This window comes from Lepus europaeus, chromosome 7 (assembly GCF_033115175.1).
Source record: "Lepus europaeus isolate LE1 chromosome 7, mLepTim1.pri, whole genome shotgun sequence".
Classification (NCBI taxonomy): domain Eukaryota; kingdom Metazoa; phylum Chordata; class Mammalia; order Lagomorpha; family Leporidae; genus Lepus; species Lepus europaeus.
Genome location: NC_084833.1, coordinates 919,367 through 934,828, shown reverse-complemented (window position 1 = coordinate 934,828; position 15,462 = coordinate 919,367). Strand labels below are relative to the sequence as shown.

At 67.8% G+C, this 15,462-nt stretch overlaps 1 protein-coding gene across 2 annotated transcripts in view; it reads left to right on the top strand.

Moving 5' to 3' along the window:
- KCNQ1 (potassium voltage-gated channel subfamily Q member 1) overlaps positions 1 to 15,031 on the top strand; it is a 282,518-nt gene extending 267,487 nt beyond the window's left edge. For both annotated transcript variants that reach the window (XM_062195648.1, XM_062195647.1), the window contains one exon: positions 14,208 to 15,031. In XM_062195648.1, the coding sequence (XP_062051632.1) occupies positions 14,208 to 14,402 (195 nt within the window). In that variant the 3' untranslated portion in view covers positions 14,403 to 15,031. The remainder of the gene's footprint in view (positions 1 to 14,207) is intronic.
- The last annotated feature ends 431 nt before the right edge of the window (positions 15,032 to 15,462 follow it).

Here is a 15,462-nt window from a genome sequence, read left to right as displayed (position 1 = left end):
CTGCTCCCCTCCAACCTGCCCCCAGGGTCACAGCTGGGGGAGGGACCCACCGGCCACTTGGAAAGCAGGTGGCAGGAGGGGCAGACGCATCCCCAGAGGCCCCCCCGTGCTCCCCATTCTGGCCTGGGCAGAGACCAGCCAGACGCTCCCCAGGAACACTGCCCTAACCTGCCCTCGTCCTCCACTCATTCATTTGACAGGCGTTTGCCAAGACCCCCTGGCCGCATGTGATCTGGACGGTTCCACCCGACTCCCTCTCGCACCGGCACCGGGGCTCATTCCCGCGCTGGGCCTGGAACTTTCCTGTGCTTCCTGGCCAGGGTCAGCCCATGGCCTTGAGCGCACAGCGGGAGACGGGTGCTCTCTGCTCTCCTGAAGGTGCTGTAGAAACCGCCCCAAACGCGGGCTGGGGCGCCCGTCGGCTCCCCGAGTCACGGTCACTTGCTAAGGGCCATCCTCTTCACCCGCCAAGCAGCACTTGTGGCCATCAGCTCTGTTTTCGTGAGCAACATCCGCTTCTGGAAGGCCCTCCTTCGCTGCCCCCGCGGGTTTCAGTGTTATTCTAGCGTCTCGGTTTCGTTTCCGGTTTTCTGAAGCCGCTATCCGTGGCCTCGGGGTGCCGCTTGGGCCACATCCCGCAGGCTGGGCGTGGTGCCGTCCCTGCGCACCCCTCTGAGACACGTCGTGTCTGCGTGCTTCTCTCTCGGGTCAAAGAGTGAGTTAGAAGTATGTTTTTTGACATGTGCCGATTCTGTTAACTCTGACATGTGTCAGTTTTGTTAACTCTGTTACTGATTCCCGGTGACACTTAACGTCCGAGTCCACCTCTGGTCGCCGTCCGGGTCGGCGAGGCTGAACCCACGGAGCCTCCCTCCCCCGCCGGGTCCCTGTGCTTCCCCACTGTGCTGTGTCGTCTCTGGAGTGATGCCGAGTGGAGCTCACGCCTCGTCGCCCCAGCCCCGGCCCCGGCCTCTCCTCACACCACCCCTCTGGCCAGCGGACTCTGCTCTTTTCTGCCCCTTCCAGAATCTTCTCCTATGTCTGGAAGCTGTGCCTCCTGCATCCCCAGGGCTCCCTTTGCCCCTCGCCGTCCGGCGGTGCCCCAGCCCTGCCCCAGGCACCCCTCTGCGGGCCCTCCCTGCTACCAGGTCTTTGATGTCTCCCCACGGGCAGGGGATGGAGCCGGAGAGGAGACACAGGACACAGGGCAAGCCCCTCCCCCACCCCGTTCATCCCGGCAATGCCTGCGCTTGGCAGGGCTGGGCTGGGCCAGAACAGGAGCCAGGAACTCAGTCGAGGTCTCCTACATGCGCAGCAGGAACCCGATGACCAGAGCCACCTCTGCTGCCTCCCAGAGTGGACGTTAGCAGGCAACAGGGTCGGGAGTCAGGCATGAAACCCAGGCACTCCGGTGGGGGCCAGAGGGACTCGACCACCAGACCAGATGCCCGCCCCTGCCCTGAGGACAAGCCCGCCCGCCCTGCTTCCGTGGCTGCAGGCACGGGCTTGGGGAGAGACTTAATCTCTCGGCACCTCCTCGCGTGTCTGGGGCAGTGGGCGCCTGTGGTCAGTGGGTGGCTTGGGAGCCTGCACCAGGGCCTGGAGCTGTGTGTGAATCCTACTTCCTCGTTCCCCAGCTATGTGACGCTGGGTGCTGCAGAGGCAGGAGAGGGAGAGGAGAGGCGGCTGGGGGCCGGGCAGGGAGGGGGAGCGTGCCGAGAGTCGGGGCCAGGGTTCATGGTGCCGGCAGGGTGGCTCAGATGTGTGTGAGGTCACAAGAGGGTTGCCTGTGCACGAGCCTGGCGATGGCAGGGTGGGCGCCCCTCGCACTGCCCGGCCTGGGCGTCTGGGCTGCTCACAGTGGCTGCCAAGGCCTCACGGCTGCTGAGAGACCCCACCCCTGTTCACCTTGCTCCCTGCGCCCAAGACATCTGCCCCTTCTCCTGGCTGCTTCCTGCTGGTCTGTGAGGAGTCCCCTTGAAGGGGGGATTCTTCCAGGAAGCCCCCTTCCCCTCCACCAGAACTGCTTCCGTGCTGTGCACTGCTCGTGGGCGTGTGGGGGTCTCAGGGTCCATCGTGGGCCCCAGAGATGCCCCGCCCTGACCTCTGGAACTCCGGCAAAATGGGTCTTGCAGAGGCAATCAGTGGAGGGACCTTGAGGTGGGAGGTGACCCCCAGGGCCCTGATGGTATCACGAGGGTCCCCACAGGGAGGAGGCAGAGGGTTGGGGCCACAGATGTGAGAAGGGACTTGGAGCCCAGGAAGGAGGGGGGAGTTGTGCTGAGTGCCGCAGAGGGCACAGGGTCCCCACAGCCAGGAGCTCAGCAGCGGCAGCCCAAGGTGGCGCCGTCCGTCTGCGGTGAGCTCCAGGGAGAAGATGAGGAGAGCCTCCCAGACAGGGCAGCGGCATGTGCAAAGGCCCCGGGGCAGGAAGCAGGGCCAGGAGCCAGAGGGGCCAGCGAGGAAGGGAGCGCGGAGCACCAGGCCAGGGTGGCCTCAGGACAGTGGGGAGCCACAGCACAGGTGCAGGATACAATGATGGCACAGAGACCCAGAGAGAGTGCCTAGAAACGTGAAATATGTCACTGGATAATTTTAAAAATTCAGCCCAGATTGAAGCAAACATCCCAGAAAGCGGCACGAAAGCTGGGATGGGAAGTCGGAGAGGACGGCCCGGAGCTCGCGGGCTGCATTGGGGGCGGGGTGGGGGACCAGGGGCCCAGCCACAGCAGCTGTGACGAGGAGGGAGGAGGTGCCTGACAGCACACGGTACGCACGGCCGCCCAGGCGTGGCTCCGGAGCGGCTTGGATGGAGGGCACTCCCAGGATGTTCTGGGATGCGTGGTGGGTGACCTCCCAGGCCGTGGGCCCCTGAGTGGATCGGTCTCCGGTGGAGAATCCACGCAAAGATGGGTTCTGGATTCCAAAGCAAAATACGATTCTATACCCAGCTGAGGTGCCCGTGGAGGGTGCAGCTCGACAAGGACATTGTCAGAAATGCAAGAATGTATCCGCTTTGCTCTCCGCACTTCTCCTTAGAGGGCCTGAGGGATTCGCTGCAGCAAAGCTCAGGAGGAAACTAGGGAAGGCCGGAGACAGTGGGACCCTCGGGAGAGCTGGACCCAGACCCAGAGGCCTCCAGCCCCAGCGGGGCGCTCGCTGGGAGCTGAGCCCAGCACTCGCACTGAGGGCTCTGCAGGGCACTGGGCTGGGCAGACCCCATGGCACAAGGACGGAGCCAGCCAAGGGGAGGGGAAGCAGAGACAGGCCAAGGCAGACGCCGGATCCTCGACTTCCGTGGAGGCAGGGGGTCCAGTGCCTGAGGCTGGCAGGGGCGAGGGCGGGCATCAGACCACCTGGAGAAGGCAGAGGGGATGCAGAACCCAGCTGGGGCCCCACTGGGGCTGAGTGGGGACAGGGCTGTGTGGCACGGTCAGTGCGCGGCCAGCATGCCCCTCGGGCGTCCGCTCTCCCAGTGCTGTCACACACACACACCCTTGCTGCACAGTCACAAATGCACGTACACAGCCAGGTCTCCCCGACCCTGTCTGGATCGGGAGGCTGATGGCAGGGGCCTGGTGGGAGGCCGGGACGCAAGGGCCGGGGGTGAGGAGAGCCCCGAAGTGGCAGGGAGGGGCCTTGGAGAGCCGGGCATCTGGGAGCAGAGTGGCAGGTGCACGCAGGGCATCCACGGGGCAGTCGTGGGCTGGGCTAAGAGGCGGCCTCGGAGCTGATGGTGGACATTGAGAGCTGTGGGGGTGGAGGGACTCACCAGGCAGGAGTTGCGGGGGGCGGCGGCCAGAGCGCCTGGACAGCCTGCAGGGAGGGGCAGAGGGGAAGAGGGCTTGGTGGCCGGTGGGCTCAGGACCCCAGCCTCACTCCGTCCCAGGGCTGCGCACACCCACTTTGCCCCATGCATCACTGCCGGCGAACCTCAGCCGAACGTGTGGCGGCCGCCCAGTGCATTCCTGTGGCCTGAGGGACTGGGAGAGGAGGTGGACGACTGGACAGGGAGGCCATGTGGTGGAAGCTGGCTCTGCCCAGCAGGGCCCAGGCTGGGGCTCAGTGGCCAGCTCCACGGTGGGGACAGGGCAGGAGCGCTGGCCAGCCCTTGGACACAGGGGCATCCTTGTGTCCAGAGTGGGTGGGCGGTGGCCTCCGGGCATGGGCTGGACACACCTCCTGCTGTCCCCTGCATGTCTCTGAGGCCAGACATTGGCTGCGCAGGTGGGAAGAGCCTTCCCTGACCCAGGGCCCGAGTGCCCCATTCCCCCTCAGTCCATCCTTCCAGGAGGTGGGTGTGTCCTGTGGGAGGGACCCACACCAGGGCAAGGGGAGGGGCGCTCAGGGGCGGCAGGACCGACCCCCGGCCATTACCCCGGGGACACGTCCTCCTATGGGCTGCACAGCCTGGACCTCCGAGCACAGGGGAGCACAGGGTAGGGGAGCAAGTCGGGCACGGGGCTGCGGATGGACCGTGGTTAGTCATTTACACTTCAGTATGAATGAATTCCCCTGGCACTCTGCTCCAGGCCCTGGGATGAGGGTGGGGGCGCAGCAGGGGCAGGCGGGGCAGTGCGGCTGCCTCCTCAGCCTCCCACGTTCCCAGGCTGTACCCCCAGCCCCTGTGCCTCAGGCCCGCCCTCCCCACCATGCTGCTGCCCGTGGAGATTACGTGGAACTGCCTGCAGTTCTGTGTCTGGAGCAGCCCCGTTACCTAACCGGCCCGCTCATGCCGATGTCCTGAGTAATTATGGGGGGCGGGGCCGCCGAGCCGCAGAGTCTCTTGGAGGGAGCGCCATTGTTTCTCACATCAGCTGCATTTGAAAGCCAGCCAGGGGTGGAGGGCAGGTTCACCCTTCGGCCCCCAGTCCTCCCAGCTGGCTCCCCAGGGCTGCCTGGCAGAGCGCGGCCCCGTCGGGGGTCAGAGCCCGCCACCAGGCCCGGCAGCCACCCCTTGGCAGCGCCGATGGAAAGCGCCGTGTGGTTCCACGCAGTCACGGAAACTCGCCTGGCGCGCCAGGCCGGCCTCGCCGCCCGCCCCTCCCCCACCCCACTGGGCACCGCGGTGCAAACGCCCCCACGTGGCTCCCCCGGCCACCCCTCATCTTGAGGGCCCAGCCGCCCTGCCCCCACCCAGGATCCTGCTGTGTCCCGGGAACTGCGCCAGGCCCTGGGGAGGTTGCACAAGCCCCTTCCTCACGGCGTTTGCAGCCCAGGGGAGACAAGCTGGGCAAGCAGCCTGGGAGAGAGAAGGCGGGGCAGGCGGGGGGCTGGGGGGCTGGGGCCGAGCACGGAGCAGCCCCTCAGAAGCCCCAGAGAGTTCCAGGCCCCGAGCTCTGCTATTTCTGGACTTTGACCAACACAGGGTGGGGGTGCCTGGGGGGAGGCAGCAGTCTGCAAGGCCCAGGAAGGTGGGGGCAGGGGGTGAGGTGGCCCTGTGAGGACAGCTCTGCACCTGCAGGCCCCCTGCCCGGGCTCCTGTGGGCGCCCTGCACAGGCCCTGATGGCACAGCCCGTCTGCCTTACTCTCTGCCACCCAGTCTCTGTCCCATGGCCCCTGACAGCTGCCCCCAGGTGGCCCTCACGTCTGCATTCCAGCAGGAGAAGGGCCGGGAAGGGCAGGCCTCCCTCTGGAGACCCTTCCTGGAAACCACGCAGATCAGCCCCCATCTGTGAGCTGGCCAGAATGCTGCACATACCCCATGGCTGCAGGGGGCCTCACATGAGGGCGCACACCCAAGCTGCTTTGGGGACAAGCAGCCGTTCTTGCCAGGGGCGGATTCCACAGGTGGTGTGGAGGCCAGGTGGGAAGATCTCAGATAGCAGGGCCACAGGGCCAGGTGCGGGGCGGTGCCATTTCCCGGGCTGAGGAGATGGGGCTGGGAGGGTGGACCAAGAGTCGGGCTGGGGACCGGCTGAACTCGGGAGGCTTTGTAGGGCCAGCCCCCGGGGGCCAGAGACTCCTGTTGGAGCATGGAGGGGGGGATCTAGCTGCACGCAGTGAGGGAAGGACCCTGGCTGGGCAGCCCCCTTGCCGCAGCCACAGAGCAGGGCTAGAGGGAGACCCCTGGGGGAGCAGGGGTGCTGGGGGCATGGGGGTGTGGCAGGCAGGAGCAGAGCCCCGGGGAGGTCAGGGGAGGAGTGGCTGCTGGTAGCCGGGGCAGCGGGCACCGTGGCTGAAGGCCTGGGTGAAGGTGGGCGAGGAGTCTCAGGGAAGCCATGGCCCGGCCCCACCACAGACGCCCGTGTGTTAGATCTGCGACCTCCAACCCTGCAAAGACAGCAGAGGCGCGGTCCTAGGCTGTAGCCGAGCAAGGGCAGAGGGAAAGGAGGGAGGAGAGTCGGCCAAAGGTCAGACACAAGCAGCGGGAGCCCAGCCCAGGACAGGCTGCAGTGAGGGTGGCTATAGGCTGAAGCTCAGGCCGAGCAGCCCCTGTAGCCCGGGAAGGCTGTGCCATCCACCCCCGGCCCACCCAGAGACCGGAGCTTCAGACCCTGGAGCAGCTGGAGCCCAGGGACACAACTCACGGCTGAGGGTAGGGCAGGGACTGTATCCAGTGAAAAATGGCCGTTCACTGCCCTCCGCTCCCAGCGTGCCCCCCAAGGCACGTCCATGTGAGCAGGCATGCCCAGTGTCCAGAGGGAACGCAGACCACACTCGGAGAACAGGGCGCCCCTGCAGCGCGTCAGAGTCCTTGCACTCTGGGGTGGAAGGGTTCCCAGTCTAGAACATTCTGTGTCAACTCAAGGATGAGAGGAGAACGAGGACATTATCAGAGAGTTTTACTCGAGGGCGCACTCCAGTGAAATGAGGGGAAAACTCACAGAACAGAATCAGGGGCGGGGGGGGCAAACACCACAAAGGAAAGGCCAAGGTGGCAGCCGAGGCGTGGGAGCCGCGCGCGTGCGGAGCAGGCCTGGGGAGCGCTGCTCGGGAGCTTCCAGGAGGAAACACAGGGTGAGTGCAGGTGTTCTCAACAGGAAGCACAGAAGTTTTATATTCCTGCAGAAAGTTCCAGAATGAACTAGTGACAGAGGCACCCAGGACCAAGCAAAACCTAAAGACAATTCTCAACCCCAGGAAAAACAAAAGGTTGTAACCCTGGAGGGTCACATGACTCGGCACTTACACAGTGTGCAGTGTAGACTGGGCAAAGCATGTATGTAGCCCGGAACTGTGGGATAGCTACACTGGGAGGAGAAGGCGGGGGGCGTGGCACCCAGGGTTGTTTGCTGGGTGGTCACTGGGTAACACAAAGCCACAGAAGCAGTGGAGATATAAGCTTGAGGCCGAGACAGAGCAAAGGCAGGCGGAGGGTGTGGCGGAGGGAGGGGATCTGGGCAGGTGCGTGAGCCGTGGTGGGAAGGCACCCAAATGCAAAGGGAGCAGAGGGATCCGTGGGGGCAGCAGAGGAGGGTTTGCCCACATGTCTGGGGCACGGGACCACGGGCCTTTGACACACACACACACATGCACAGCGGGGCTGCGCAGGGCAGGGCCCCAGTGAGAGGGACACTCACAGGTGCTCGATGGTGTCGCAGAGGGGCCCGGACCCTTGCTGGCTCACCTTGGATGCCCTTGATGGTGAACCTGAGGACGACAGACTCCAGCCCAGGCCCTGTGTCCCAGAGCCCTTTGCCCCCCGCGCCCCCCATGGGACACAGCCTGCATATCTCATCAGCTTACAGGGCCAGCCCCGGGGTGGAGGCCTCCCTGCCCTTCCACTGACCTTCCCACTGTGGTGGCCTTCCCACGAGCATCCACGGCTCCGTGGCCCCCAGGGGCACCTGTCTCTGCCTGAGCCCCTCCCCCCGGCACAGGCCAGCCCGTCCCTCGCTGGCCTCAGCAGGAACCGGTGGCTGGGAGCTCACTACGGGTTCTTTGGGGGGCACCTGGGTGCCCGAAAGCAGGGCAGGGTGGTGGTTGGCATGGAAGTGGGCTGCCCCTGGGGGTACCCGGAGGAGACCCCCCCCCCCGGTGCCTCTGACGCACAGACAACAGCCCCAGCTGTGAGGGCGGAAAGGCCTGGGGGTGACCTGGGGACGCCACGCAGTCACCGCGGGTTCTCCTCAATCGCCAGCCAGGGCTGCAGCCTCACGTGGGGCTGCGACGTGGGCCAGGCCCAGCCCTCCCCACCGCTCAGGGGCCCAGGGTCCGGAGCCACAGGGCAGGCACCACCACTGGTACCAGTCATGGGCACGGGAGACCCTGGTGCTGGCAGCAGCGACGGGCGGGGGTGGGGGGCTGGGCAGGTCACTCTGGCATCTCTTGCAGCCCCTGCCTTCCTGGGAGGGGCCGTGGGGTCCAGGAGAGGGCGGGCGCCCGAGACAGGCCCTCTGGAGACAGGAAGGAAGGTGGGCCCGGCAGCCGGGGGAGGTCCAGCCAGCCTGGGAGGGGAGAAGGACCTGCCAGATATGCACAGATGGGCCCGGAGCGCTTAGAGCCCCAGCGACTTCCTGCCACCCACCCTGGTTCCCACCTCCTCGCCCCTTCCTGCTCTGCATGGCCACAGGAGCCCAACCTCTGTCCTCCCAGCTGGGCACCTAGGGGCACGAGCAAGGGTCCTGCCCCTGCCACACACACAGAGACCCGCCCAGAGACCAGCACGGGGCACCTGCAGTGCCATGGGGACATGGCGGCCAGAGGGGAGAGTGGGAGACGGGGTGGGTGGGGCTGGCGTGCACCTGCTGGGCCAGGCAGTAGCAGGGAGCCCCAGGCCTAGGGGCAGCATGGTATAAAGGCAACTCTGGGATCACATGGTGCAAAGGGACAGGCTGTGCCCCCCCCCCCCCGCCACGGAGCCTCGGACTCCAGGCAGGGCCCTGGGCCCAGCCCGTGGTGGGAAGGCATGGCCAGGTCTCCGGGCCCTGTGGGGGTCAGGTCCAGCCCAAGTCTCCCTCCCTGCGAGGCTCTCCCAGATTCTAGGAGAGGGGCCTGGATTCTAGTCCAGGCCTGGCCGCCCAGCCCCCACCACGGCTCCAGCCTCAGGGCGCTGAATGCAGGGAGGGAGCCTAGGAGCAGCAGCAGGAAGCCGGGAGTGCCCTTGGGTGTGGGCCCGGGGTGGGGGGCTGCCCGCCAGTTGGGGCCAGCCGCAGCTACAGCTCGGCCTGACGGCTGAGTCACGGGGCTGCTGTGTGCCGGCCAGGAAGAGGCAGGAGCCATGGCGAGGCTGCACGTCCCCCTGGCACCTGCAGGGCCGAGGGCACCTGCCACTTGCCCCCCTCCCCAGGACCTCTGCCCTGGGCTGGGGAGGGGACCGGCTGGGCCCCACAGATGTGCAGTGGCCATGGGCCCAGGAGCCTGGACGGGGTGAGGGTTAGGGAGAGAAGCTGGCGACCCCCAGCAGCCCCAGGAAGCAGCACAGGGGTCTCCACGCTCCGAGCAGAGGAGCCAGGCCGTCAGGGTGAGGAGTGGCTGCCCTGCCTGACGCCACGGCCTGAGGCTGGGGCACACTCCCCAGGAGAGAGGCTGGGGACCAGGGCTCGTGGGGAAGCCTCCGGTCAGTTCCTGAGCCATGGGGAGCCTCGGCTGACCACAGCGGGCAGCTCTGAGGCCCAGCGCATGTATGGCCACACACACCCAAGTCCCAAGGGCCCAACACGGATCAGGAAAGTGCTAGACGGAAGCTGACGGCCTGGATGGTGCTGTGAGCAGGCGCAGGGAGAGGAGCCATGGAAAGTCCAGGCGGGCGGCCCTGACACCAAGACGCGTCTGCTCGGCCAAGCAGGAAGGTGGGGACGCGCTGCCCAGGCGCCCGCCTCCACACGCGGAGAGTCCTCGCCAGTCCACAAGCAAGGCGCCCAGGCCGGCCTCTGCGTCTGCCCGGCCACCCTGTGCAGCCAGTGGCTGGAGGAGCTTCTGTCCCCTCTCGCTGGGCGCCAGGGCCTCACTGCCTCGAGATGCCACACGTGCCCATGCGTGCCAGGCATGGGGAAAGCTTCTGGGGGTGTCACAGGTGTGGCAAGGCCCAGAGCCCAACCTCAGGAGACTCCAGGGAGTAGATCACAAACAGGAGCGTTTCGGGGAAGGCTGAGGGCTGCAGGGAGAGATGAGATAAGGAAGGTTGGTTCACCAGCAGGAACCTGCGGCAGGGTGGACCTGCTCAGGATCAGAGGAGGGGGTCAGAGAGGGGTCAGCGGGCAGGTGACCGCTCAGGGCTGTGCGGCCCCACCCGGAGCTCATGGGAGGGCGCCAGCCCTGCTCGGGGCCTGTGGTCACAGGTCCAGGCAGGGCCGAGGGCGCCGGGCAGGAGGGCCTGACCCCCAAGAGCCACAGGCCCCCCACTGAGGACGAGGTGGCCGGGCAGGGGTCAGGAGTGTCGTTCCTGTGTGTGCACGTCACTGCCGTGTTCTGAGACCGGACCTGCGGGGCCGTGTGTGCCGGGAAACGGGTCCCTGAGCCCGGAGCTGGGGTGTTCCCAGAGGGGGCCCAGGGCCAGACTGCACTGCGGTGATGACCCTGAGGCCCCTATCAGGAGTCAGCCTGGAATAGGGGCAGAGCCCTGGAGGCCCACGGCGTCTGTCAGCAGGGCTGCCCCAGCCCTGCCTGCTCGGGGCAGGGAGCAGCCTGCACACCTGCCTCGGCTGGTCAGCCAGGGCCTGTGGGCGCGGGCAGGGTCTCGGGCAGCATCGACCAGACCCTCGGCCACTTGGATGGCACTGACCGTGCCGTGGTCTGTGCAAAGGCCCACGGCCTGGAGGTGCAGGCAGGTGCGCCCTTGGGTGGGACTCTGAGGGAAATGGGCAGAACCACCCCGGCACCTGCACACGCACCCGCGTGACCGTGCATACGCCCGAGTGATTGCTGGCGCCGTAGCACCACGGCTGCCCTGGGGCTGCAGGCTGCGAGCCGAGCGCAGCCTTGGGAATCCTGGGGTTCATCCCGCCTCGTACCCGGCTCTGCTTCCCAGAGCAAGGATGAGCCGAAACTTGTTGGCTGCCCTCCCTTAGCCCCAGGAGCCCAGCCACGGGTGGGCGCCACAGGCCACGCTCCAGGCACCTCCGTAGTCTCGGTGCCCCCAGGCTGAGGGCCCCCCCAGGGCCTCTGGGGATGGAGCAGCCGACTGGGGGGCCCAGGGCCGGGGTCGACTGGGGGAGCAGCAGCTTCAGCCCTGCCAGGCACCTCCGAGAGACGAGGCCGCCCAGGGCCGTGGCGAGGTCGTGTGACCTGTGCCGGCAGCAGGGGCACAGAGACAATGGGAGAGAGAGGAGGGGCCCCCAGGGCGGCCTGGCCTGTGTTTGGGAAGGGCCACCACGGCGGGCGGCAGGGCTGGGCTGGGGCTCTGGGGGGCGCGGGCCAGCCCCACCCCAGCCGTCCGGGCTCTGTCGGGGAGTCGGGGAGTCCAGGCCTGCGGTGAGCGGGGCAGGTGGAGGCCGCCCCACTGCAGCCCTCTCGTGCTGCCCTCGCTGCTGTTGGAGACGGAGCTGCAACACCTGAGCCTGGTGCATACAGCAGGTGCTCGATAAAGGCTCCCAACTTTGTGCCCAAACTCCCTGGGGCCTGGGCCTGTTGGGGTCCCCGAGGAGAGCTGGGTGGGCAGCCTGGGCCTGGCATGTGCCGTGGCGGCCACTGGTGAGCTCTACAGCCCAGCTCACCTCCTCACCCCTGAGGTAGGGGTGCAGGGTGAGGCCAGGAGCCTGCTCTCCTGATACCTGCCCTGCAGGTGGGCACCGCGGCTGGCACCCGGGGTCCTGCCCCTGGGAGCAGCTCGGCGACCGTCAGCTCCCCAAGGCCCCACAGAGGCCCCCGCCCTGGCGAGCCACATGCTGCTGCCCCCCACCCCTCCCGCCCAAGGCGGCCACGAGACGGGGCCTTCGGCCATGCGAGCAGAGACCGGGGCCAGGCAGGTTTTGCAAGTGTCCCGTGAACGACTGTTTCAAGCTTTTCTTTTGAAAACAAATTCATAACCACATCAAACAGGCCTCCCGGGGCCCGGGGTCAGCTCGGCAGCCGCCGCGGGCCGCGAGCTGGCCCTCACCCTCACAGCCTTGTTCTCGGCGCGGCCGCGTGAGCCGTCCTGTGGTTTTTTACTCGGTGGGTTGAGGCACGGTACAAAGGGGCTTCTGTCTGCTCTGCCCTCTTAATCACTATCAAATTGCAAATAACGGCGCGACCCGAGATCCCCAAACCCATCTGTCCCAGCGGCTCCCGGGCAGGCACCCCCAGTGGCTGTGGCACGCCCCTGAGCGTGGCAGGATCTGGCCTGGACACCTGCCCGGGCTGGGGTCCAGGGCGAGTGCTCTTGGGCTCCTCCGTGGGACACAGGAAGCAGGGTGACCCCAGGGACAAGGTCTCTGGCACGTGTGGTCCCTGGGGGCCGAGGAGGAAGCACCAAGAGCGGACAGGGCTGTCTTGGGGCCTGGGCTGGGGGAGCCCCAGGCACCGGGACCACGGACCACATCCCCCTCCGCGCGCCCCCGCCCTGCCCTCTCACTGCTTCCAGCCCCTGAGCGCCCGGCAGTCAGCGCTGACTGGGCCCCGCACCCAGGGCCGCCCCACAAGCAGGGCCAGCAGGGGGCACCGAGGGCAGTCCCCAGTCCCCAGCACAGCTCCGGTCGGGGCATCCACATGGCCCGGCCCGGCTCTGCCCAGTGGGCTTGGCACCTGGGGGGACCAGCAGGGCCTGCAGCCCATTGGGATGGACTGAGAGGGCCCTAGGGTGACCCAGGAGGACACGGGCAGCCCCGCCTGTGCCAGGAGCTTCTGGAAGGATCTGAGGCTAGGGGGCCCGTGCACGCTCTCATCCACCTGTGTAACTGAGGGGGGAGCCCGGGCCCCGGGGCACCCTGCGGCCAGCAACGCCAACCAGGCAGCCCCTTTCCTGCCCCAGCTACACCCACCCCTCCTGCTGCCCGGTCCCCCAGGAGCAGTATGCAGGCTGCCACACCCCGGAGCACGCGAGGGGCTCCCACGGGGAGAACACAGGTGCTCATGGGGCTCTGGACGCCAGGCCACTGGCGCCCGAGGGGCTGCGTAGCTGGGGACTGGGGGTCTCGTGTGGCTCAGACCGAGAGGGCGGCCGGAGCACAGGGGAACAAGGTGGGGGTGGCCAGGTAGTCTCAGAGGAGACTTTGAGCGAGGACCCCACCTCACAGAGACCTGGGGGCCGGGGGGCGGCAGGGAGCCCACACCCTTGGCCTGTGTAGCCGGCATCTCGCGTGGACGTGCCTGGAACAGTTAGATTCGGTCCCTCGGCCACGGGCCAGCCCCTGCTGCGGGCTGCTGGGATGGGTGTCCCGTCCACCCTCAGCAGAGAGCCCTCCCCCGCTCGGCTGCTCAGCGGCCTGCCTGGGCCCGCTCCCCTCGTGCTCCACCCCCAGCTCTGCCCGGGGGGCAGCAGGGCCAGGTGAGTCCAAAGGTGCCGACCGTCTCCAGCCCAGGTTTCACAGGCACACATGACCCGTCCCTGTCCTGCGGCCCCAGCAGCCCGCAGTCAGCTGAGTGGTCCCTGGGGCTGCCCTGCGCGCCCGCGCCCCTCCGCCACCCTCTCCGGGGCTCCCCAGCGCCTGGGCCCTGTCCACTTCGTCCTGCACAAGCACTCTGACAGCCCCCCCAAGCAGAGCCTGCACCTCCTCCCGGCCCGCCCCGCCAGCACCGGCTCCGCCCGCTTTCCCAGCTGCGCCCTTGGAGCAGTCCTGCTGCCACGGCCACCCCGGCCTCCCCGGGGCCACCCCGGCGCTCCTATGGAGGCCGCGTGCCCAGCGGACACAGCACCTCAGGGGCCCGCCCTTCCCTGACGGCAGCGGCTGGGGGATGGGTCCTAGGGTCCATGACCTGGGGAGATGTCAGGATCCCCAGGGTGGAAACTGCCCCCCAAGACACAGGCCTGAGTGATGGGGAAGAGAGGGGCCCCGCCCTGCCAATCCCTTCTGGCAGCGGCCGGCAGGTGCAGAACCCCGGGCCTCTGCCTCCGGGACCCTCCCTGGCACCTGAACCTGTCCCTGCGTTGCCCACCAAGGGGGCACCTGGCTGCTGCCCTCTCCCACTCCCACCCCCTCCCCCAGGAAGCCAGAGCCAGAGTGCAGGGCGCGTGGGGAGCCTCGAGTCTGGAGAGGAGCCCCCACACGGAGTCGCCACGTGTGTGACACGCGCCAGCTCCCGCCTCCCAGCGGCACCCGCGTGGCACGGCACGGGTTGCACCGAGCAGCCCCGCCCCGCCGTCTGCTCCCCGGGCTCACCCTCGCCTCTGCTTGTGTCCCCACAGGTGACGCAGGTGGACCAGAGGCTGGCGCTCATCACCGACATGCTCCAGCAGCTGGTGGCCCTGCACCAGGGCCGCTGCCACGGCGGGGCCCACCCGGGGCAGGCCCGCGACGGGGACCCCGCGGACCCCGAACTCTTCCTGCCCACCTACGAGCAGCTGACCGTGCCCCGCAGGGACCCTGAGGAGGGGTCCTGAGTGGGGAGGCCCCCAGCAGCCCGCAGAGCCTGAGCCCCGGGCAGCGGGCAGGAGCCGGCGGGTGCGGGGACCCCCTCGGTCCGAGCTGTCAGCCCAGTGCCACGGCCCCAATCCTGCTGATGACCTCACTTGCATGGTGGTCGGGACACAGGGACAGGGTCCAGGCTGGCCTCCGGGACTGGGCCCTACATGGCCTAGAGCCAGGCCTGCCCTGGTTGGCCTGGAGGCGGAGACTGGACAGGGTCTGGGGCCCCCCCGACCCTCAGACTTGAATCTGGGACATGGCAGGGAGGGAGCAGGCAGGCCAAGGACAGGCGCCAGCCCAGGATTCCCGAGTAGAGCTGGCCTGGGGGCTGCCCTGAGGCCACAGCTTCTGGCCGGGGGGACAAGCTCACCAGTGGCCCAGGGCCCGATGTTGAGTGGGGGGCCCATTTCCCTCCCCGGCTTTGGACGGGCAGCTCCTCCTACCGCCTGGAGAGCAGGGTCTCCCGAACCCCACCCCGTGGGCAGCCCCTGCCTCCAGCTCTTGGCCGGGTCCGGGCAGCCGACGCGGGCAGAGGGGCCGCACGCGCCCCGGGCAGGAGTTCACGGAGTGCGTTTGTCCCCCTTGCTAATGAGCCTCGTGTGTGACCTGGGCGCTGACCGTGCCGGTTCCCTAGTAAACACGGAGTCACAGACTGCTCTCGGCCCTGCTCTCGCTCGCCTGGGGTGCGCCCTCCCCTACCCGCCGCGCGCTGCTCCCCTGTAGCTCCCTTGACCCCTGAACAGGAGCCCCCGTCCAGCTGTGCAGGGCTGGTGGAGGGGTCGGCTCGGAGGGGCTGTGAGATGCTCCAGCCGCTCTCCATCTGGGCTCTGGCCACCCTAGGACTTCTGGTGGAGGCCCCCTGGCCACGTGGTGTGGATGTGGCCCCAGGGCTTCACCGGCTGCCTCCCACGGCCCTGCACCTGGGGCCGGCGGCTGGTGCAGGCCTGACCGGGGTGAGCAGGGACTGCCGTGGTCGGCTGCCCCGGGGACCTGCGAGCCACACCCCCTCAGACCCAAGGACTTGGGGTTGGATTT